This window comes from Trematomus bernacchii, unplaced genomic scaffold, assembly GCF_902827165.1.
Source record: "Trematomus bernacchii unplaced genomic scaffold, fTreBer1.1, whole genome shotgun sequence".
Taxonomy (NCBI): Eukaryota; Metazoa; Chordata; class Actinopteri; order Perciformes; family Nototheniidae; genus Trematomus; species Trematomus bernacchii.
This window is the reverse complement of record NW_022987790.1, coordinates 561,180-586,818: the sequence shown is the minus strand read 5'-3', so window position 1 is coordinate 586,818 and position 25,639 is coordinate 561,180. Positions and strand designations below refer to the sequence as shown.

General features: G+C 39.9%; 2 protein-coding genes across 2 annotated transcripts in view; one reads left to right on the top strand and one right to left on the bottom strand.

Annotated features, from left to right (window-relative positions):
- Positions 1-8,679, bottom strand: part of unc13d (unc-13 homolog D (C. elegans)) — a 34,375-nt gene extending 25,696 nt beyond the window's left edge. The window contains 11 exon segments of the mRNA XM_034149668.1: positions 36-105; positions 181-252; positions 1,626-1,670; positions 1,753-1,933; positions 2,925-2,991; positions 3,141-3,200; positions 4,371-4,478; positions 4,569-4,625; positions 5,009-5,065; positions 5,893-5,919; positions 8,560-8,679. Coding sequence (XP_034005559.1) covers positions 36-105; positions 181-252; positions 1,626-1,670; positions 1,753-1,933; positions 2,925-2,991; positions 3,141-3,200; positions 4,371-4,478; positions 4,569-4,625; positions 5,009-5,065; positions 5,893-5,919; positions 8,560-8,619 — 804 coding nt within the window. The 5' untranslated portion in view covers positions 8,620-8,679.
- Positions 8,680-10,715: 2,036 nt separating this feature from the next.
- wbp2 (WW domain binding protein 2) lies at positions 10,716-25,121 on the top strand. The gene is given in 9 exon segments (XM_034149622.1): positions 10,716-10,937; positions 16,261-16,369; positions 20,464-20,599; positions 21,762-21,854; positions 22,809-22,955; positions 23,321-23,370; positions 23,372-23,447; positions 23,846-23,922; positions 25,074-25,121. Coding segments are annotated over 9 exon segments (798 nt in total). The 5' UTR covers positions 10,716-10,875.
- Positions 25,122-25,639: the final 518 nt, after the last annotated feature.

Below are 25,639 nucleotides of genomic sequence, written 5' to 3'. Positions count from 1 at the left end.
AGTAATATAGCAGATGTAAGAATAAGAATTTATACCTGTAGTTTTAGGACCACTTTCCCCAAAAAGTCATCTGTTCCTTTCTCCTTTTGGGCCTCCTTGATCATCCTGAACAGGTAGAAGTATACATGATTTATCTTGGTCATCTATTAGTGTTTCAATCGCAGAGAGAGTGATTCGTACCGTCGTAAACTGTTAAAGTTGCTTTTGATGTCCTCTAGTTTCTGAGTGAGAGAAACCTGCTCGTCTTTATCCCTGAAACAGAAAACAGCAAAGTGAACGTAAAGGAGAGGAAGATTGTTAAAGGAGACAGAAAGGAAGTTTTGAGTGTTTGCTCTGGTGCTTTTATAGTTGTTTATGTCTTTCTGCAGTTTTATTGCGTCTATATGTAGTTGTTTTGTGTCTCATTAGGCGCTTTCACACCGGAGTACTTTTCCCGTTTAGTTCCGTTAGTGCCTGGAATTTTGCGTTCACACCAAAAAGAGAACTTAGTTCAGAGAACTGTTACCCCCATGTTTAGTGCCTGGTAGAGAGGTGGGACTATCCTGGGAGAAAAAAGTACCAATTTCTGATTGGCTGGGCGAATTAAACCACGCCTCGCAAAACTCTGAAAGGTTTTGTGAAGCCGCCATTTTATTTGCTGGCATTAGCATTATTAGCATTAGCATTCGCCCAGCGCACAAACGCAGAGAGACTAACTTATGGCAACACAAAAGAAAACATGGGAGCGGTGGAGATGAGGAGGTGTCGGCGTTCTGGCGATTTACTCTGAAGGCTTCAGTAGAAGCTGCTGGGAGTCCCAGCAGCTTCTACTGAAGCCTTCCCCAACTCCGGGGACTTCGGGCCGGGGACTCCGGGTGGCAGTATACGCCGTGAAGTGGTTTGTGGCCTGCCAGTAAACCCAAAGCAGAAGAAGAAGAAGTGACGTCAGCGGCTCATTTGCCTAATCCATCCCCAGGAACTTATTCCGGTGTGAACGCCATCTGTACTTAGTGCCATGGGGGAACTAAGTTCTGATGAACTAAGTTCTGATGAACTAAGTTCTGATGAACTAAGTTCAGATGAACTAAGTTCAGATGAACTAAGTTCTGATGAACTAAGTTCTGATGAACTAAGTTCTGATGAACTAAGTTCAGATGAACTAAGTTCTGATGAACTAAGTTCTGATGAACTAAGTTCTGATGAACTAAGTTCAGATGAACTAAGTTCAGATGAACTAAGTTCTGATGAACTTAGTTCATCAGAACTAAGTTCTGATGAACTAAGTTCTGATGAACTAAGTTCAGATGAACTAAGTTCTGATGAACTAAGTTCTGATGAACTAAGTTCTGATGAACTAAGTTCAGATGAACTAAGTTCTGATGAACTAAGTTCTGATGAACTAAGTACGGCAAAGTACTTGGTGTGAAAGCGGCTTTTGTAGTTGTTTGTGTTTATTGTAGTTGTAGTTGTTCTGTGTTTATTGTAGTTGTAGTTGTTCTGTGTTTATTGAAGTTGTACTGTGTTTATTGAAGTTGTACTGTGTTTATTGAAGTTGTACTGTGTCTCTCAGAAGTTGTTTTGTGTGTCTTTGTATCATATCAATAACTTTAACACAGTAATAGTGAAGCTCTTCATGTTCTCCTTACCACATCTCGAGGTGAAAACTTGCGCCAGCGAAGTCTTCAAACTCTCTAAACCAAAAAGAAACAAATATCAGAAAAACAAACTTCCACCTGAGGTAAACAACAACAACAACAACACGTTTACACTCACAGTATGAAGGTTTGGTTCCAGATGGGGTTCAGAGTTTGCTTCTTTATGTCAGATTGGAAGATTTTATCATCGGAAACGGCGTCTTTTACAATAGATTTAGAGGGTTTGGATCTGGATCGACGCGTCCGACTCTCCTCCTCGTCCTCCATTACGGTTATAATGCAGTACGGGTCACTGAAACCTGGGAAACACGCAATAAATTAGGAGAAGACTCAATGCCACAGTCTGCTGACATGTAGCACGGCAGTATTTCAAAAATAAAGAGATAGCAAGAGATTACTCCACTGAGACCACAGCTAACAGGAAGTGAGAGGAGTGTGTACAATGTCTGCATGAGAACTGAAACATGTCACTTTGGAGGAATTAAATCAACATGCAAACCTCTCAAATATTACATTTAGAAATACTAAATCCTCAGAATCAATTTTCTTTAAATGCCAAGCATGCTAATTGACATGCACAATGATTAGGCTAAAATGTAAATGTTTAGCACGTATCTTTTGTTTTTGCATGCTAACATTTGCTCACTAGCACTGAATTAGCATTACTATTTACTATTTACTTGCACTATATTTTTCTGTTTATCTGTGTTATTGTGTTGCACTGTTGGAGAAGCCTGTGACCTAAGAATTTCATCGGCATAACTACACTGTAGCTATGTTCGTATGACTAAATAAAGAACCTTGAACCTTGAACACAAAGTGCGGCTAAGGCTAACGGATCAGTATTTCTGCAGGTTCTGGTGATTTGAGACAAATACGGTCTAACAATTAGACATTTGTGCTTCTGTTTTTCAGAGAAATTAGCACTTGTTTACGTGATTAAGGCCTTTTCTGAGGAGACATTGTGAACATCAAAGTGGATTTCTCCGACCATCGTCATCTTGCCAGTGAATCAAACATTTAGGTAGCAGAAGACCCCAGAAATCGGCACCATCAGTGAAATTAATTCAACAGACAGCTAGCAATCCATGTCATTAAATGCTCATTTAAGCATGCTAAAATGCTGAAAATGAAGATGCTAAAATTGAAATGTTTAGCAGTTGTCCTTTTTAAAGTTAAATTACAGTAGGTGTTAATAAAACTGTGGCGGAAACGTGACAACTTTGATCTTTTGATGGCTCTAATAAAGGAAAATCAGCAGGTCACCAACTCATAAGGGTTCATCCTTACCACTGACGTCTTTTCCCAGAATTCCCTTGGCTTCCTTCACGGTGGCCATGAGGCAGTAAACTGGGGGCTGTAAAAGATATTAATTCAGATGCACATGTCTTAATTTCTTCCACTGGTATAATAGAAAGTGGTTGAAGCTTGTTATGAGTGCTTTAAATAGACATGAGGGGTCTCTGAAGGCGCATTCATTGGAAAATGCTGACTTTCTGTTCTCACCTCTGTCCCCTCCGCTCGCTCTGCCAGGCTCTCGTGCTCCGACTCTGTCATAGTGAAAGCCTGGTGGATGGAAAACAACAAACTGTCAAAAACACTGCAGTATTGAGTCCTAACATCGAGACACGACTCAGCTTTTTTTATCTGGAAGTTTGAAATAAGTGGTTAACGTCAGTAAATAGGCCTACCCCACTGGTGAAATTTAAAACGGCTAAACACCATCACGCGCAACATTAGCCGCCTTTAGCTTAGCGGTGGTGACGTGAAGTCATGTGACTGTGCTGTAGTTCCTTTATTGCCCAACATTAGCCACCTTTAGCTTAGCGGTGGTGATGTGAAGTCATGTGACTGTGCTGTAGTTCCTTTATAGCCCAACATTAGCCACCTTTAGCTTAGCGGTGGTGACGTGAAGTCATGTGACCGTGCTGTAGTTCCTTTATAGCCCAACATTAGCCACCTTTAGCTTAGCGGTGGTGACGTGAAGTCATGTGACCGTGCTGTAGTTCCTTTATAGCCCAACATTAGCCACCTTTAGCTTAGCGGTGGTGACGTGAAGTCATGTGACCGTGCTGTAGTTCCTTTATAGCCCAACATTAGCCACCTTTAGCTTAGCGGTGGTGACGTGAAGTCATGTGACCATGCTGTAGTTCCTTTATAGCCCAACATTAGCCGCTTTTAGCTTAGCGGTGGTGACGTGAATTCATGTGACCGTGCTGTAGTTCCTTTATAGCCCAACATTAGCCACCTTTAGCTTAGCGGTGGTGACGTGAAGTCATGTGACCGTGCTGTAGTTCCTTTATAGCCCAACATTAGCCGCCTTTAGCATAGCGGTGTTGACGTGAAGTCATGTGACCGTGCTGTAGTTCCTTTATAGCCCAACATTAGCCACCTTTAGCTTAGCGGTGGTGACGTGAAGTCATGTGACCGTGCTGTAGTTCCTTTATAGCCCAACATTAGCCGCCTTTAGCTTAGCGGTGGTGACGTGAATTCATGTGACCGTGCTGTAGTTCTTTTATAGACTATCGTTAGCTTTTAACTTCATAAAGTGGTTTTAATATGTGGAGATTATCATGCTGAACAAAAAGTGTTTCATAAACGTTTGAGATTATTTTCTGCGATAATCAAAAATCCCATTGAACCGGGGAGATGCTGCCTTCAGGGTCCAACACAGAAATCCAATATACCTGCATTTTGTTATACTTATCAGCACAGCAGTTATGTCAATGTGTTTACCTCCTTAATGTACTGGTGAAGTTGGTTTTCTGTGAAGATCTCGGTTGTTGAAGGTTTTCCCATCTTATGAGTGATGGTGTACAGCAGCTCTTTGTACAGAGGCTTCAGCTTTAAACGGAAATGAAGACAAAGTGAGATCTGTCCGTTGGGAAAACTATTTAAAAATCATGTAAAGTACAAACACATGATCGGTGATACCTCACGCTCTTTGTGTTTCCGTGCTTTCTCTTCTGGGTTTTCATCTTCTTTCAAATCCTAAAGGGAAAGAACAGAGCATTTTATACATGAGGCACTACAGGTGAATAGGGTAACAAAAATAATTATTAGATATCAGAATGAAACTTCCCTAGTTTATGACTGACATTAAAATAATTATATTTTGCATTATGAGTTTTCTGAAATGTTATGTTTTAATATGCAAATGAGGCTTGTAATGCTAACTTTTGCCGATTTAAGGAGAAAACTACAGAGGCAAATAGCCTTATAAATAAATAAATAAATGTGGATTCTTACGTTTCCCTTCCACTGGTAAATGGCTTAAAATCTCTAAATTGATGAATGCACGAGAAACCATGTTTTTGCCTTTAGTTTGCCTTAAGATTTTAATGTAAATTTGAGAGCTTTGGAAGGTCACCTACCCTCCTTTCTCGCATTTTCCTCGTAACCCCCAGTTTACGTGAATGGCTGGGCGACAACTGTCAAGAGAAGGAAAAGTCAGAAATCAACTACATACTGATATACACCTGAACATCAGCAGGAGAGGACTCTTTAAAGTAGAGACACTACATACTGATATACACCTGAACATCAGCAGGAGAGGACTCTTTAAAGTAGAGACACTACATACTGATATACACCTGAACATCAGCAGGAGAGGACTCTTTAAAGTAGAGACACTACATACTGATATACACCTGAACATCAGCAGGAGAGGACTCTTTAAAGTAGAGACACTACATACTGATATACACCTGAACATCAGCAGGAGAGGACTCTTTAAAGTAGAGACACTACATACTGATATACACCTGAACATCAGCAGGAGAGGACTCTTTAAAGTAGAGACACTACATACTGATATACACCTGAACATCAGCAGGAGAGGACTCTTTAAAGTAGAGACACTACATACTGATATACACCTGAACATCAGCAGGAGAGGACTCTTTAAAGTAGAGACACTACATACTGATATACACCTGAACATCAGCAGGAGAGGACTCTTTAAAGTAGAGACACTACATACTGATATACACCTGAACATCAGCAGGAGAGGACTCTTTAAAGTAGAGACACTACATACTGATATACACCTGAACATCAGCAGGAGAGGACTCTTTAAAGTAGAGACACTACATACTGATATACACCTGAAGATCAGCAGGAGAGGACTCTTTAAAGTAGAGACACTACATACTGATATACACCTGAACATCAGCAGGAGAGGACTCTTTAAAGTAGAGACACTATACTGATATACACCACATAAACAAATAAAATAAATGTTGAAAAGCAGTGTTACCTGTCTGAGTCCTGCTGATCCATGTCCCTGGAAAACAAAAAAAGATGCTCAGGTTTAAATCCAGGGAATCAAACCATGACGTATTTATTTTAACTAGTAATTTAAAGTTAATTCTGTATCATGAATGTGCAAACAGACCTCCATTTGCACAAAACAAAATTGCATCACTAGACTGAAGACACACTTGTTTTTGATTTCCTGATAAGGCCGGCCGCTGAGGGACTTCCTCTCTCGCTGATAATAAAAAGACTGACAGGAAACAACCCTCAAATACAAACCCAAGGAATGAATAGCAGCTGTTACTGAAAATATATATGCAAATACACCTGTAACCATCACACACATCACACACATCACTAGTATTCAATTATGTTTGCATATAGTAAACAAATACTGTCTCTTTAAACATGGCTGGATTATTTCAACAATAGGATTTCAACATTTGCTGAGACATGGTTTGTGTGTGTGCACTAAGTCAGGTTAAAATGCCCCAAAAAACTGTTTTATTTTCACTTTTGTAGCATGCAACCACCCTATCATCCACATGTGTATTACTTTTGCTCTGCAGGATACAAAGAAGTTAGAAAAACAAGTTATTTTTTATTAATTTTGAATCATCTGATCCAGGGGCGTCGCTTGCGAACAGGCAAGGCAGGCAACTGCGTGGGGCCCAGGACCAGAAGGGGGCCCCCAAAGAAGGTCGATTAAGAAGGTCCACAGCAACGACAACATGAGACACCCTTTAATTTACTGCAACGACACGTCGGGAAGCCCCCTCAAGGCGGCCCCATGCATAGCGCGCCGTAAAATGCTACTTCTTATCTTAAAGTGGACCTATCATGCTATATTTGAAACATATATTGTAGGGCCATACCTATATAAAACATGTCTGTGAAGTTTTTCAAAATACCAAACAGATCACCCGTTGCAGCCATGCCTCATACTGCTCAAACCCCTCTTTTGAAGCCCTGTTAGAGAAACGCGGATCTTGGGTCCTTAGCTTGAAAAAAAAGAAATAAGAGGAGGCGGAGCTAATGCCTGATCAGAATTCTACCGGAGATAAAGTTAAATTCTGGTGTGATAAAACGCCATCCTGTTCTAAACCACGACAAGGATTATTTCTGAAATAGTATGGAGCTCAAATGCTTTTTCTCTCTCAGGTTTATCACAAGGTGAGTTCTTTTTTGTATTTCCTGCTTTTTAAACACATGTGCTCTCCAGTACAGGTTAGCTCTGAGTGTTAGCGAGGCTTGCTAATGTAAACAAAGACGAGATTACGTCCAAAACACGTCAGGCATTGTTTCTGATAGCAACTCTCTGTGGGTCCGCCGACGTCACAGCGGATGGAAATCTGTATCCGCTCGTTGTACACCCGTTTTTAAAAGATTTGGGTACGGAGGAAAAGAGAGAAGGTTTTATTTTCTGACGCTGCGTGAGTTCCTCATATTTATGTATAAAACACATCACAAAGTGCATTTTGCATGATAGGTCCCCTTTAAGTTTCGTTGCCTTGCTCCTCTCTGGGGGGGGGGGAAGAGAGAGTGTCTTGGGGATGAAAGCTGGTTCGAGGGGCCCCCAGTGAATTTTTGCCTAGGGCCCCCACAGACTCTGGAATCGCCACTGATCTGATCCCAGCACACATCTAAAAAACATTATGATTCATAGTTATGTTGTCTTAAAAAAACAAACACTTTGGACCAAATGAGTCAGTGTCTGAGTGGGATTTGTGACATGGTTATTACTCATGGGACCATTTTAGGTTTGGGGGTTTACCAAAGAAAGAAAACAGGAACATTTACTTAAAACTTAAAAAGCTATGCAGAAGAATTTGTAAAAATAACACCTAGAAAAACACTCGTCGAAGTGTTAATTCATCTTTAAACTTAATTTTAAACAATTAAATAATAGATATTTTAAACACGTTTATGCTCCTTTTTGATCAGTTTTAAGTGTACATTCATATTAAAATGTTTTATTGTTCTTTTATGAATCACTGTTATTCTTTTAGTAATTAAGTCATAACATTTAACCTATTTTTTCTATGTTTTTGTATGTATTAAAGTTGTTTAATTTAATTTAATTTGTATTTTATTGATGATTTAATCACGTTTTTATTCATTTCTCATGCTGATTAACTTCTATTCCTGTTTATTATATCGTTTAATTATAAATATTTGTTTACTATTGCCTGCATTTTGTCTTAAATTGTTCATTTCATTTATTTTTCGTGTTGTTTTTGCCAATCTACAGTTCTTATTATCTGCTTAATAGTCAATTATGAAGCACTTTGAACGGCACTTACCTGTAGAAAGGGAGCTAAACAAACATTCATATTCATATTTATGTATTTCGTTAACAGCGTCACCACCACAGCTCCATATAAACCACGCTGGGCGACAAAATTAATCAAAATTCTGCCTATTTTTAACATGTAAATACATATTACATTACATGTCAATTGTTAGACGCTTTTATCCAAAGCGACTAACATACATTCAGTTCTGTGGACAATCCCCACAGGAGCAATTTGAGGTGAAGTGTCTTGCCCAGGGACACAACGACAAGCTGACTGCAGTGGGGTTTGAACTTGCTATCCCCTGATTCGAAGTCCAGCACACTCTCCACTGAGCCACAGTCTCCACATATAAATTGCATGTCAGCCCTTACCTGGTCAGGTGTTTGCAGCAGATTATCTCCCTTTCTGACGGTGTGTCTTTCCCTGGACATGATGATGATGATGATGAGGATATTTAACAACCTGCCTGATGTGTGTGTGTGTGTGTGTGTGTGATATATCCTTGTGATATAAGGAAGCAGTGTGCTCTATCACACAGCGACAGGAAGTCATCACTTCCTGTAGAAGGTGGTAACATCAGTAACTGTGACTTATGACTATTTCTTCATCTGGTGCATAAAGTGTCTTAATGCAAAAATAAAAGACATTTAATCTCATTCCTGGCTCTGTGGTTTTAATCACAATTAATGCTGTTATTATGTAGTGTTTGCAGTCATACAATGGACCCCCCTCCCACCTGATGAATGAGGTAATGAAACAGCAGTAACATGACACAGCAGTCCTTATGTGGTCTGTGAACATTGTGTGTTCCTCATAGAGAATAATTAAAAAGGGTATTTACTCTATTATAGGTCTGCAAACAGTCCGGTGTGTGTACAGCAGACGTGGACATCTTTCAAAAGGTGAATATGGTAAACATTTAAACAAACAGATATCATTCTGAAACTTCACAAGATGATTACTGACATTAAGACAATTATCTTTTGTATTACAAGTTTTCTGAAATGCTATGTTTACATATGCAAATGAGGCTTTATGTTATTAAACAGGGGCTAATTTGCCTACATTTCTCGCACAGAAATGTGACTATTGCACAAAGCCATGTTTAAAATTCTTGTTTAATGTTGTTGACTTATGAGAGTCAATGGTTTACACAGAGGGGATTTTGAATATCTCCTTGTGTCAACACATAAATTAGAAAAACTGCATTTCTCTCTGTTACATACAGTAGTGATGTCATTACATTACATGTTACTTGTTAGATGCTTTTCCCCACAGGAGCAATTTGGGGTGAAGTGTCTCAGGGACACAATGACATGCTGACTGCAGTGGGGTTTGAACCTGTGCTCCTCTGATCCCAACACCAACGCACTAGGCCACTGCGCCACACGCCTCCCACATGACCTCCTGGAAGTAAACAAAGGAGTCCAATGCAGGCGTTTCAGTTACATAGTATAAGGGGAGAGTTACTACCTTTATCCCAGCTACATTGTATAATGACACACGACATGTTGTACATTTCAAAATGTGATTTGCACAAAGGAAGGTCAGCTGTGTCTTCACTGTTTGCCCACAGCCTGGTTTTGCTTCTCGTTGCAGCTTTCACAAACAGGAGGTGCTTTTGCAACCCGACCGCTGTCTGATTCTGAGAAGAGAGGCTGCTTACTGTAAATGGTTAACGCTGGATACTCACTGTGAAGTGTGGAGAAGGACATAAGTATAAATTAATGCATGAAGAAAATTCATCGATAAATAAGGAAATAAATACATGTTGGTAAACAAAAATGAAAAATACATCCATACAATATTTATTTATGATTTGTTTTATTCTCAAGTTTTTTAAATGTATTTAAGCGTCTAATTATTTATTTATCATTTTTATTTATTTCTGGCTTTATTTATAAAAGTACATATATAACAAAAATGTAGAAACATATCAGATAAATGTGTTTGTATACATTTAAACTTTTGTTTCCTTATTTATTACAGCAAATATGTATTTATTATTCATGATTTATTTATCTATTTATTTATCTATTTATTTACATATTTATCCATTTATTTCTGTATATATTTATTTATGCATTTTGTTTTTATGATTCTTTAGTCATTTTCTGCCCTATTCTGTTTGCTGTCAACATTAATTTGAGCCTAATTCAGGCTTCTAATTGAATTGAAATGTCATATTATAACTGTACTCATAATTTACTTTAAAGAAAATACATATATATAATTTATGCATGATCCCTGTGTGATTTAAAGTGAATTAAAGTATAGAAAATACTCATTATATGGCTATGGCTTCTGTTTGGTTTGACCTAATAAATAGTTAAAAGTCTACTATATTAAATAGTCATTAACATGTTAAATATTCTCACGTGTTACCTTGTCATTAACAGTTTAATTTAAATCAAATGTAACACATAATAATGTATTTTCTATGTGATTTAATTAAAAAAAACACGTATCATCTTTAACGACGTATGACTGTGCGTCTGACGTCACGTAGTTGGCGTTTCTTACGTGTACCGGAAGAGCAGGTGCAACACCGAAAATCATCCGAGCATCTCTTTGACAACAAGAACCGCGACATCAGAAACCGACCCAGGATCCGCAGAGAGGCCCGTAGAAGACCTGGAAGAGGATCACCTTTATCTGCTGTATCTCCTCTGAGAGTCCGGACCATCATGACTCTGAACCAGAACCACTCCGAGTCCGGAGGAGGAGTCATCATCAACAACAGCGAGAGGTTAGCACACAGTTAGCATCAGCAGCTAACTAGTAAACAACCGTTAACAACCGTTAGAATGTCCGCAGATAAACTAACATGACAGTTCAGGTGCTGTCGTTAATTCATCCTGTCTATAATACATTTAAATATCTTCTAAGCATCTGTTAGCTTATTTGATCTGATTGAATTCTTAATTTATTAATCTCATACTTTCCTTTCTTTAATCTAAGTTATAATTGTATCTTAATATATTTAATTTTATTAATTTATTTTGTACTACTTATCTACATTTATTTAATTTTTTTAATTTAATGTTATTTATTTTATATTGTATTATATTTGTACATGTTTTTTAATCACTTATCTAATTGGATTTAAGTTGTAAAATGCCACCTTATTTTATTATTTTAGTTAAGTAAAGAATCTGAATAACTTGTCCACCACTGCAGTCAACTGTCACCTGAACACATACATGTTAACATTATATTAAAGGTCCCCTGTTATACTGTTTTTCATCAATATATCCCAGGTCTCAGATATATACAGAGCCTGTCTCTGATTGGCTGAAACACCAAACAGATCATTGCAGCATTACCCATAATCCCCTCTGTTTCAGCCCTGTTTCCAAAGTGCTGATTCTCTGCCTGTTACTTTAGATGAAAATAAGGAGCCCCTCCCCACGCCCCTCTGAGAGAGATTTGGTTACAAAGAACTCAATGGTGCTCTAGGAGGAGATTCAGGTGATAAGGTGGGGGGGGGGGGGTTACCTTGGTTGCTGATTGGCTAATGGTTACTCAAGCCAAAACATCATTATGACATCACAAAGTGGCCAAAATCTGATCAGCTCATTTTCAGACAGGTTTTTATAGAAATGGATCAGGACAAAAAGAGAGAGAATCTTTGTTCCTGAAACTTTCAGAGTCTCTTTCCACAGAGGGGACACATGTTGATGTAGAAGGGACATGAAGAAGAGGGGACACATGTTGATGTAGAAGAGACATGAAGAAGAGGGGACACATGTTGATGTAGAAGAGACATGAAGAAGAGGGGACACATGTTGATGTAGAAGAGACATGAAGAAGAGGGGACACATGTTGATGTAGAAGAGACATGAAGAAGAGGGACACATGTTGATGTAAGAAGGACATGAAGAAGAGGGGACACATGTTGATGAAGAAGAGAACTGAAGAAGAGGGGGACACATGTTGATGAAGAAGAGACATGAAGAAGAGGGGACACATGTTGATGTAGAAGAGACATGAAGAAGAGGGGACACATGTTGATGTAGAAGAGACATGAAGAAGAGGGGACACATGTTGATGCTAGAAGAGACATGAAGAAGAGGGGACACATGTTTGATGAAGAAGAGACATGAAGAAGAGGGGACACATGTTTGATGAAGAAGAGACATGAAGAAGAGGGGACACATGTTGATGTAAGAAGAGACATGAAGAAGAGGGGACACATGTTGATGTAGAAGAGACATGAAGAAAGAGGGGACACTGTTGATGTAGAAGAGACATGAAGAAGAGGGGACACATGTTGATGAGAAGAGACATGAAGAAGAGGGGGACACATGTTGATGTAGAAGAGGACAATGAAGAAGAGGGGACACACGTTGATGTAAGAATAAGACATAAAGCAGAGGGGACACATGTTTGATGTAGACAGAGGCCATGAAGAAGAGGGGACACAGTTGATTGTAGACGAAGACATGAAAGAAGAGGGTTAACACATGTTGATGTAGACAGAGAATGAAGAAGAAGGGCACATGTTGATGAAGAAGAGACATGAAGAAGAGGGGACACATGTTGATGTAGAAGAGACATGAAGAAGAGGGGACACAATGTTGATGTAGAAGAGACATGAAGAAGAGGGGACACATGTTGATGTAGAAGAGACATGAAGAAAGGGGACACATGTTGATGTAGAAGAGACATGAAGAAGAGGGGACACATGTTGATGTAGAAGAGACATGAAGAAGAGGGGACACATGTTGATGTAGAAGAGACATGAAGAAGAGGGGACACATGTTGATGTAGAAGAGACATGAAGAAGAGGGGACACATGTTGATGTAGAAGAGCATGAAGAAGAGGGACACATGTGATGTAGAAGAGACATGAAGAAAGGGGACACATGGTTGATGTAAGAAGAGACATGAAGAAGAGGGGACACATGTTGATGTAGAAGAGACATGAAGAAGAGGGGACACATGTTGATGTAGAAGAGACATGAAGAAGAGGGGACACATGTTGATGTAGAAGAGACATGAAGAAGAGGGGACACATGTTGATGTAGAAGAGACATGAAGAAGAGGGGGACACATGTTGATGTAGAAGAGACATGAAGAAGAGGGGACACATGTTGATGTAGAAGAGGACATGAAGAGAGGGGACACATGTTGATGTAGAAGAGACATGAAGAAAGGAGGGACACATGTTGATGTAGAAGAGACATGAAGAAAGAGGGGACACATGTTGATGAGAAGAGAGACATGAAGAAGAGGGGACACATGTTGAGTAGAAGAGACATGAAGAAGAGGGGACACATGTTGATGTAGAAGAGACATGAAGAAGAGGGGACACATGTTGATGTAGAAGAGACATGAAGAAGAGGGGGACACATGTTTGATGAAAGACAGAGACTATGAAGAATAGAGGGGACACATGTTGATGTAGAAGAGACATGAAGAAGAGGGGACACATGTGATGTAGAAAGGACATGAAGAAGAGGGGACACATGGTGATGTAGAAGATACATGAAGATAGGAGGGGACACATGTTGATGTAGAAGAGACATGAAGAAGAGGGGACACATGTTGATGTAGAAGAGACATGAAGAAGAGGGGACACATGGTGATGTAGAAGAGACATGGAAAAAAAAGGATTTTGCATAATAGGTGACCTTTAAAGGTTATTTAGTTGTATTCTAACTAGTCTATCATGTATGACAGTGTCTTGTTACTGCCCTTCTCCCTGTGTTTATCCCCCATGTTTTCCTATCAATCCCTTGTTTAGTCTGCGTTACCAACCGGGTCAGATCCTTCTAGAACCTTCTAGAACCTTCTGGATCTTTCGATAAACCATCACAGCTAAACTCAGCGAATCCTTTTTCTGCAGTATTTACTGAAAGAGAGCGGCTATGTTTAGAGACGGGACAGTTGGACTAGAAACCAGTCTTTCTTTAAAGGGGACCTATCATGCAAAATGCCCTTTTTGATGTCTTTTATACATAAATGTGTCCCTGGTATTGGGAACTCACGCAGCGTCAGAAAATAAAACCCTTTCCCTTTTCCTCCGTACCAAGCCCCCAGGAAGTGCGCCGGACTCTGAGGAAAATATTCGTTGTGGCCAAACGGTGGTACTACACTTCCGTATCAGTCGCTGGGCCCGCAAATACTTTTCCCATTGACTAACATTGGGAAAGAGACGTCTGTAAATCGTTGGATAATCTTTTTTTAAACTAAATAAACTACCCAGTATGAACATTTGTATAGCCCTTATTAAAAACATTCAGTCCTCAAGTTGTAAAAATGTGCTAATAACGTTATTCTGAGAGTTATTTTCCTCTGCATTATGAACGCGCATCTAACCCACGGGACTGCGCCGCCCGGCACGTTCATGTGACGTGTTCAGTTCTACATGAGTTTTACCTTTACCCATGGATGCACAATAAGAACGGATTATATGATTATATGAATACTTTCGTGACGTTTCGCTCTCTCAAAAGTTGGGCCATTTTGTCCTCATGCGCCAATGAGCATCTCTCATAGGAAGGAACGAGGCCCCGCCTCCCACGCTGTATCCAGTTCTTATTAAACATCCATGCTCCGTACCCACATCTGTTAAAAACGGGGGTACAACGAGCGGATACAGATTCGCTGCCGATATGACGTCAAATTGGCGGCGGACCCACAGAAAGTTGCTATCAGAAACAATGCCTGACGTGTTTTGGATGTAATCTCGTCTGTGTTTACATTAGCAAGCCTCGCTAACACTCAGAGCTAACCTGTACTGGAGAACACATGTGTTTAAAAAGCAGGAAATAAAAAAAGGAACTCACCTTGTGATAAACCTGAGAGAGAAAAAGCATTTGAGCGCCATACTGTTTCAGAAATAATCCTTGATGTGGTTTAGAACAGGATGGCGTTTTATCACAGCAGAATTTAACTTTATCTCCGGTAGAATTCTGATCAGGCATTAGCTCCGCCTCCTCTTTTTTTTTTTCTCAAGCTAAGGACCCAAGATCAGCGTTTCTCTAACAGCTGGAATAGAGGGATATGAGGGATTTCTAAAATGCATGATCTGTTTGTATTTTGAGCAAAACACATAATAGACAAGTTTTTATATATTTGTACAGACAGACACACAGACAGACAGACAGACAGACAGACACACAGACAGACACACAGACAGACACACAGACAGACAGACAGAGAGACAGACAGAGAGACAGAGAGACAGACAGAGAGACAGACAGACAGACAGACAGACACACAGACACACAGACACACAGACAGACAGACAGACAGAGAGACAGACACACAGACACACAGACAGACAGACAGACAGAGAGACAGAGAGACAGACAGACACACAGACAGACAGACAGAGAGACAGACACACAGACACACAGACAGACAGACAGACAGAGAGACAGACAGACAGACACACAGACAGACAGAGAGACAGACACACAGACACACAGACAGAGAGACAGAGAGACAGACAGACACACAGACACACAGACAGACAGAGAGACAGAGAGACAGACACACAGACACACAGACGGAGAGACAGAGAGACAGAGAGACACACAGACAGACAGACAGACAGACAGAGAGACAGACACACAGACACACAGACAGAGAGACAGAGAGACAGAGAGACAGACAGACACACAGACACACAGACACACAGACAGACAGAGAGACAGAGAGACAGAGAGACAGACAGACAGAGAGACAGAGAGACAGAGAGACAGAGAGACAGAGAGACAGACAGACACACAGACACACAGACACACAGACACACAGACAGACAGACAGACAGACAGACAGTTTATTTATCCCAAATTGGGAAAGTATTTTGTCACAGCAGCAGTTTTGTCAAGCATTACACACAAGTAAAACATATTTGAAAGATACAATAATATACAAATATAGTAAAAATAACATTAGCAGCAAGTATAAACAAATTCACAATAGAAGGACATAGAGGTTCTAAATAATACACAATATAAAGAAAATACTGAATAAATTAAATTCTCTACAATACGCAGTCTCACTTTAATCATGACGTTATTATATCTCTGATCCACTGACTGTGTTTCTGTCCTCAGCGTTTTGATGAACTACGATAACGTGGAGCTGGTTTTCTGCGACGCCGAACGCCTGCCCGAAGCTTTCAGGAAGAGCAAGAAGGGAGGCATCTACCTCACTCCCTACCGGGTGAGAGACAGCTCTTTATTACTCATTAAAACACAGCGTCTTCTGAGTGCACGCCAGAGATGTCAAAAGTACACATCCTTTCCTCAAGTAGAAGTACAGATACTCGTGTTTAAAAATACTCTGGTGAAAGTAGAAGTACTGACTAAACTTCTTTACTCAAGTCAAAGTAAAGAGGGCTTTGAAATGTACTTCAGTAAAAAGTACCCATAACTAGCAGCTGTTTTAAAGAGTACCTGACCTCCCTTTATATTAATAGAACAATAATGTCATTGTTAGCTAATGAATGTTTCCATGCTGAACAACGGCAACATGACAACGTTTTCATTGGTCCCTCTTCTTTAGAGAAGACCAGGAAATGATGGATACACGGATCGTGTTCAAATCAATAGGCACGCAATGACTCTAAATAATAATGATCACGCCACCAAACACACATTCAAACTAAAGGAACCAGCCTGTTTGGAAAATGTGAGAAGTAGAAAGTACAGGTATTTGAGTTCAACATGTAAGAAGTAGAGAGTACAGGTATTTGTGTTCAACATGTAAGAAGTAGAAAGTACAGGTATTTGGGTTCAACATGTAAGAAGTAGAAAGTACAGGTATTTGTGTTCAAAATGTAAGAAGTAGAAAGTACAGGTATTTGTGTTCAAAATGTAAGAAGTAGAAAGTACAGGTATTTGTGTTCAACATGTAAGAAGTAGAAAGTACAGGTATTTGGGTTCAAAATGTAAGAAGTAGAAAGTACAGGTATTTGTGTTCAACATGTAAGAAGTAGAAAGTACAGGTATTTGGGTTCAAAATGTAAGAAGTAGAAAGTACAGGTATTTGTGTTCAACATGTGAGAAGTAGAAAGTACAGGTATTTGGGTTCAACATGTAAGAAGTAGAAAGTACAGGTATTTGTGTTCAACATGTAAGAAGTAGAAAGTACAGGTATTTGTGTTCAACATGTAAGAAGTAGAAAGTACAGGTATTTGTGTTCAACATGTAAGAAGTCAAAGTAAAAAGTCGTCAGAAAAATAAGTAGTGGAGTAAAGTACTGGTACCAGAAACATGTACTTAAGTACAGTAACAAAGTATTTGTACTCCACTAATTCCCACCTCTGGTGCACGGACACTCCATCCTGCAGGAGATAAATAATAATAATAACAAAGCTTTATTTATTTAACACTTTTCATACAACACGTGCAGCTCAAAGTGCTTTACAAAATGGCAACACATCACAGGTTAAAAATACACAACAAGAAATTCCCCTCAGATTATTTGTTAAGAACTTTAAAAAGTCCATGCAGCAAAATATAACATTTTAACAGGTTAAGAGACACAAGGAGGTAAAAGGTATGATAATAAAAATAAAAATACAATCAAATAAATAATGATTTATCTCGGAAAGATAAGACACAAAAAAAGTGAATTGATGAAACCCTATAAAATATATTTCAATCAGGAGAGACGGTGTTGATAAGAATACATATTTATAGAGTGGCGAAGTCCCTCCCACTTACTTCCGGGTAATGGGACCTTATTCCGGAAAAGTTATGTATTGAAGTCAATGGGGAGAGAAAACTTATCTTTCGATCCCGTTTGAATTGTGCCATGAATTACACATATGATGTTTGTCAAACTTAAAAAATCATTTCCATGTCAAAAAAGTCACAGTTTGTCGTAAAACTGTTGAAATATAAGACTATGAAAAATACGTAACTAGAAAGACTACAAATCCCAGAGTCGCGTAAGTGATGTCACAATTGTTTACCTCCACCATTCAGATACCTAAGATCAGCGCAATATAGATATAATCTATCTATATGGCGCTGGCTAAGATAAGATAACTTTAACAAGATGCCTGTGTGCTTAGTACCAGGTTGTTATTATACCAGCAATGGGTCTTGCTCGTTCTTTTGCTTCCCGTCTGATGAAACGACCAGGAGTGGCTGGATCAAGCTAGCTACCTAGCTAGTAGCTAGCACGTTAGTTAGCATTACAGCCTTGTCATTTTTATTAGCCTTAACATGAAGTAACATTAAGTAACCCGAAATGTTAAACAGTAAAAGTAGTAGTCATATTTCGTGAACCCTTTGAATAGTACTGTCACCGGTGTGATCATTCTATAATACACCATTTAATTCCCGGGGGAGAAATGCTAACGCTAACGTTAGCATCGGCGATCTTTTCTACTTCATGCTATCTGCACAAATGGTTGACATTAAACATTAAAACGACCAGGCAGTTCAGAGAGAATCAAAGGAAGGCAGGCTTTGCATGACATTCTTCAGGACGTGTTTCATTGTGGTGATAGTCAATCGTTTGTTGACAAGACAGTAGTGACGGCCATCTTGGTGACGTGTGTGGTTGACCAGAGATGTAGTTCATAGATAGATAGATAGATAGATAGATCGTACTTTATTGATCCCAAATTGGGAAATTGTTTTTGTTACAGCAGCATAAAAGGCATTTTACAATAAAACAAAATATACAAGAATAGAAATAAAATAAAATAAAATATAAAATAAAATATAAAATATACATGTCAAAATACAAAATAGAAAATATACATACAGATATTATATATATATATATATATATATATATATATATATATACAAATATACAAATATATATATATTCAAAATATATGGAATTATGGAGTTCATTGAGCCTTTCACACAAACAAATGTGTTACTTCACAGTTTTACTTTCACAGTTTTACGACACATTTTAATTTTTTTGACTTGCAAAATTATCTTTTAAATTGACAAACATCATATGTGTAATTCGTGGCACAATTCAAACGGGATCGAAAGATAATCTTTCTCTCTCCATTGACTTCAATGCATAACTTTTCCGAAATAAGGTCCCATGGGGGTCAACCGGAAGGGGAGGGACTTCGCCACTCTATTGCCAGGAATACACAAATGAATGTAATGGAGTTTTGGCGATCAGGCCCCGTTGTTCAGGAGTATCATTCGGGAGGGGAGAACCGAACCGATGAAACCCCCCGGGGTCTAGACACTGGTGGTGGTGAATGGATGGTTGGGTTTGGTCTGAAGCGGAGGGGCTTAGCGTGACCCTGGTGGTGGTGAATGGATAGTAGGGGTCGGTCTGAAGGGGAGGGGCTTAGCTTGACCCTGGTGGTGGTGAATGGATAGTTGGGGTTGGTCTGAAGGGGAGTGGCTTAGCTTGACCCTGGTGGTGGTGAATGGATAGTTGGGTTCGGTTTGAATGGGAGGGGCTTAGCTTGACCCTGGTGGTGGTGAATGGATAGTTGGGTTCGGTCTGAAGGGGAGTGGCTTAGCTTGACCCTGGTGGTGGTGAATGGATAGTTGGGGTCGGTCTGAAGGGGAGTGGCTTAGCTTGACCCTGGTGGTGGTGAATGGATAGTTGGGGTCGGTCTGAAGGGGAGGGGCTTAGCTTGACCCTGGTGGTGGTGAATGGATAGTTGGGGTCGGTCTGAAGGGGAGGGGCTTAGCTTGACCCTGGTGGTGGTGAATGGATAGTTGGGGTCGGTCTGAAGGGGAGGGGCTTAGCTTGACCATGGTGGTGGTGAATGGATAGTTGGGGTCGGTCTGAAGGGGAGTGGCTTAGCTTGACCCTGGTGGTGGTGAATGGATAGTTGGGTTCGGTCTGAAGGGGAGGGGCTTAGCTTGACCCTGGTGGTGGTGAATGGATAGTAGGGGGCGGTCTGAAGGGGAGGGGCTTAGCTTGACCCTGGATTCAGAGGGACAGGAGGTGAAAAGGGGGTGGAGGAGGGTTGCGTCGAGTCACCTGGAATGACAGCTGTCAGGGGGGAGAGCAGATTTAAAAAGGTTTAGCGGAGTGCTTTGATAGGCTTGTGAGAATAGAGCGAAGTGATTGGTTAAGCTGGGGATCACTTATTGAGAGGAGAGAGAGTAGTAACATGGAAATAGTAAATGAATGAGTAAAGACTGTCTTCCTGGTTGAACTTGCGCTGAGCTTCATTAGTACTCTGTATTTTCTCCTGTTATTGTGTTATGTGTGGAAAAAAACAATAAATAAAGTTTTACCAATAAACAAAATGTCCACTAAATGAGGGTATATTGAGATTTTCAATGTGAGTGCTGTTGCTGTTTCAGGTGATCTTCGTGGCGAAAAGCCGTGATTTGCTGCAGTCCTTCATGATGCCCTTCTACCTCATAAAGGGCTGCGAGGTCAAACAGCCGGTGCTCGGAGCCAATTACATCAAAGGAACCGTCAACGCTGAGCCTGGAGGTGAGACGAGGGTTAGGGCTGAATTATAGAGGAGAACAATTATATTGAAGGGTTAAAACGTCAAACAAATCACACAACGAATCTCCTCTGGCTGGAAGAGAACTCTCTGCTTCTCCCATTTATATTCAATATAATATTTAATATTCCATTCCTTACAAACTTAATGTATTTATAATATCCTGCTTTATATTTTATCGCTGTACATTTGTAATTCAACATGTACATTTTCTACTTTTTTAATGCTATTTTATTTCTATTAAGATGTTTACTTTTAGAAAAATATCCCTGGTCCCCGGCTTGAGCTTCAATCTCAGGATCCATGTATTTGTGATCCTCTCAAGAATGGAAGTAGTCAAAACAAGAAAAGAGATTTGTTGGTATTTTTCTCAAAATCTCAACATTCTGACTTTTTCTCAAAATTTCAAAAATTCTGACTTTTTCCTCAAAAAACTCAAAATTCGGACTTTTCCTTAAATGTTTTACTTTTCCTCAAATGTTTTACTTTTCCTCAAAAATATGACTTTTTCTCAAAAATCAGAATTTTCCTCAAAAATATGACTTTTTCTCAAAAATCAGATTTTTTCTCAAAATTCTGACTTCCTCAAAAAACTCAAAATTCTGACTTTTCCTCAAATGTTTTACTTTTCCTCAAATGTTTTACTTTTCCTCAAAAATCAGAATTTTTCTCAAAAATATGACTTTTTCTCAAAATTCTGACTTTTTCTTAAAATCTCAAAAATCTGACTTTCTGAATACTATTTTTTTTTTAATAATCCCTGGTCCCCGGCTTGAGCTTCAATCTCAGGATCCATGTATTTGTGATCCTCTCCAGAATGGAAGTAGTCATCACATACAGAGCATCAACTAGTTCCTGAACAGTGTCCTTCACATGCTGATATCCAAGAGAGGGAGTTACACAGTCACAAGATGGAGGAATACCGGTTCTTCTAAGTAATCATACATCCTGTCATGTTCACAGCTACAGTTGGGATACCTTTGTTATCATGTTACTCTCATGTTGGAAGAGGACATTCAGTATTTTCCCAACATTATCTTATCTTAAAGCATGGTCAATATCTGATGCATCCCAGAGTGTCTGCACACTACAGGTGTGTGTTGCTCTCAGTATCTGAGTGTGTGTGTGTGTGTGTGTGTGTTGCAGGAGGCTGGGAGGGCAGCGCCTCTTTCAAACTGGTGTTTGCAGCAGGAGGAGCCATCGAGTTCGGACAGTCCATGCTGCAGGTCGCTGCTCAGGGTACGGGAACACAACTATCCAGCCTCTACCTGAAGGATGTGTTGTTGATTTGCACTAAAGAATATCCACATGTAGAGCAGGAGCACATACGTATAAACTGTATATATATATATATGTATCCCAACTCTCGTGTAAAGGCCTTAACACATGGTTCCCTTGGGTCCTTTAAATACTTGAAAGTTGGTGAACTTAAGGTAAATAAAACAAGGCCTTGAAAGATTTATGAACAGACATATTCCGACATTAAGACCAGGCTCAAAACCCGAGGGCACCGAGCCTTCGCAGCAGCTGGCCCGAGGCTCTGGAACACTCTGCCCCTCCATGTGAGGTCGGCCCAGGGGTTTTTAAATCTACGCACTCCTGACTTTTCCCTGTGTTTTAAAAAAAAAAAATCTGTTGTAATTTATTGTCTTTTATTGTGATTATAGAAATGTGTTTTTATGTGATTGTAGTTATTACATGTACAGCACTTTGGCCCGACCAAAGATCGCTTTTAAATGTGCTTTATAAATAAACCTTGATTTGATTTGATTTGATTTAAACAGCTTGAATTTATACATTTACTACAAGAATAGAAATGGCTTGTTTCTGTAAGTTCAATAAGAAAAACGTAATAAATACACATGTTCAGCAAGCACATGTCAACACTTGTTATATCGATAGTGTAATCTAGTTTCGATCACAGTGCGCTGGTTAGCCTTAATGCTAATTGCTCAAAAACAAACTAAATCAAATGTCGTCTGTATGTAGTTTATCATTACAATTTTCGACATGTTATGCTTTGACTATTTACAAATTGGTTATCATCTCTCAAACTATGCCGTGTTGGGGTCTTGAATCTGAGGGAAATGGGTCAGGAAGGACACTAAAAGGTCTTTGAATTGAATTTGAAGAGGAAGTGTGACCCTGAAACAGTCCTGAAGTTCTGTCCCCCCCCCCCTCTGCTCCCTTCAGCCTCCAGAGGTCAGCCGGTCTCCGCTGGGTTCGGCTGCCCCTACACGGCCAACGGAGCGTTCTCCTACCCTCCCCCTCCCCCGAATAATGGGGTGTATCCGGCTGGACCTCCGCCCGGATACACCTACCCCAACCCCCCCCCTCCAGGTAGGAGCTGCCTTCATCATCATCACACATTTCTGCACAACACTACGACTTGTTAAAAAATACTACTTTAAGTAAAACAAAATGACCACGATACGAATAAGTATTTTCTTTATTGAATCGTAGAAGTGCCATTTTGCTCATTTTCCAGTTGCATGAATCCTTGAAAGAAAAAATAGGAGCTAAAACCATAAAATGTTTTGCAATCTTTATTATTATTAATGGTTCTTTCATATTTTCTTATACATTTTATTTTATTTCAACATCTGAATGGCTCTTTCTGTGTTAATGTACGCGCCGTTATTCACCGAAGCAGATTCCTTGTGTGTTGAACTGATTCTGACTCCTGTATCTCTGTTTCTCTCCAGGTGGATTTTACCCGACCCCCCCGGCGTTTGATGCCAGCGCGGCGTATATCCCCCCCCCCTCCATACTCTGCTCCTCTGGGCCAGCAGCCCCCCCCCCACAACCCTGACCTGCCCTCCTCTGCAGCAGGTGAGCTATCATCTATCCATCCATCCATCCATCCATCGAGCTTGAAACACTTGTAACAAACAAATGAAGAAAAAACACAGAAAAAAATCTGATTTAAAATGTCTAACTTTAGGAAGCTTTTTGTAAATGGATTGCCTTTGAATGTAAAATAGTTTTTGTATCTGATGTTAAATTGAATTATATATTTAAATCCCTTGAGATGCACCTTTTAATTTAATAAACAACGGTGGTTCTTGACAACAATAATTTAATCCATGAGCATAATTATGATTTTAGGCTTGATTTATTGCACTCATTTCAGTCAGGATAATCTTGACGGTTAATTCTCACAGCATCCCATATCTAATGTGATTTATATCCCCCCCCCCCCCCCCCCCCCCTCTCTCTCTCTCTTCCAGCGGAGGCTAAAGCAGCCGAAGCAGCAGCGAGCGCCGGCTGCTCTCAGCTGCCTCCGACCCACGTCTACCTGCCGCAGGTCAGCCTGATAACACGCTAGGACTGTTTTCCAATGTTCGCGATGCGATACTATCAATTTGTTCAACATGTTATAATATAACTTTTTGATCCTATTTTTCGACATGCTATAATAGGACTTTTTTTGAAAACGTTCGACATGTCTTACTATGACTTATTTTCCGATTTTTGGATCTGTTATACGATGACTTCCCCCCAAGTTTTCGACTATGACTTTTTTTTATTACCCTTTTTCAATTTTTCAACATGTTATATTTAAGCAATTGCTATGCAACAACACTAACAGCTAGCGAACATATTAGACAGCGAGCGTTGATCCATTATTTGGCTATTTATCTACATTAATGTGTATGTTGCCGTTTATTGTGCAGCCACTGAAAACCTGTCCAGCATCAGTAGCATGGCTTACGTGGTTACTTGTATAGGCTGAGGTTGTTCTAGGCTGTTGCTTGGCGTGGCGAGAATATTGCTCCACTTTCTCCGGTCCCCGAGATTGGGCTTCCAGTAGCTCTGGAGAGAGCTTTCGCACCTGTGGCCACTAACGGTCATAATCTCTCTGCTTTGTTTCAAGACCCGCATCAGAAAGCTTTTCCAGTTGGTCTACTACCTGCTCTCCACGTAGCTCTGCATGTCGTCGTTTAGGTGCTCTCTGGAGATAGGCACTCCTCAATCCACTCCTCCATAGTGAGACCCCCCCGGAGGTCGAAGTTAACCTTACATGTTTCCATCTTGAGCTTTGTTAGTTAGTTAGTTTCGTAACGGACGTAATGTAACAGCTGTAACGGTTTCTCAGACGCGGAGGGATACTGACTTGTTGTGAAAAGTAACTACAATTCTACCCGTGATATACGCTCATTATATCACGGCTAAGAACCAATCAGATTGCTTGATTTGACTTGTCCGTTTTATAATATGACTTTTTTTTCAAATTTTTCAACATATGACTTTATGTCTATGACCTTTCCCCCAAACCTTTAGGAATGTTATACTATGACTTTTTTGGGACTTTCCCCCAATCATTCGACATGTTATACTTTGCCTTTTTCCGAATTGTTCAACATAATATACTATGACGTTATGTCCATATTTCTCAACATATATCACCATGATGTTCTTTTCAAACTCACCCTCTCTCCCTTCCTCTCTCCTCAGGACCAGCCTCCCCCCTACTCCCCTCCAGAGGACAAGAAGAACCAGTAACCTGCCCCCCCCCCCCCCTCCCCCCGATCACCTCCATCAGGAAGGCCTCGGTGTTTCTGTTTAACATCCTCTCACATTCCCATTAACCCTCCATACAGTGTGACTTCATGGAAATAGAAAACTTCGAGAGGTCAGGCGTAGTTTCTTTTCTGTCGACTACAATCTAGTAACCTGCTATATTTTAGCATTAATTATATTTACAGGTGTTCCCCAAAAAACACCCTAAAGTTGTCGTGACGCTCACCTGTAATCTCTACGACTGAAGACTACTTTGCTAATCCGAAAGCAGTGTTTTATTTTTCTATAATTTGTGTGTACAGGCTTTTAATATGTAGTCTAGAGATCTTTTCTAGAGAACACTACACCAACTAGCTTTTGTAAACATTGCGATTCGGAGGCACTGGATCCTGGATTAGAGCAGAGAGTGTGTTTGTATTTGAGTTTAATTATCTCCCCCTACCCTCGTTCCGATCTACTTCCTGTTTGTTTTTTGGTTTGCTGAGAACCCGATGGATTAT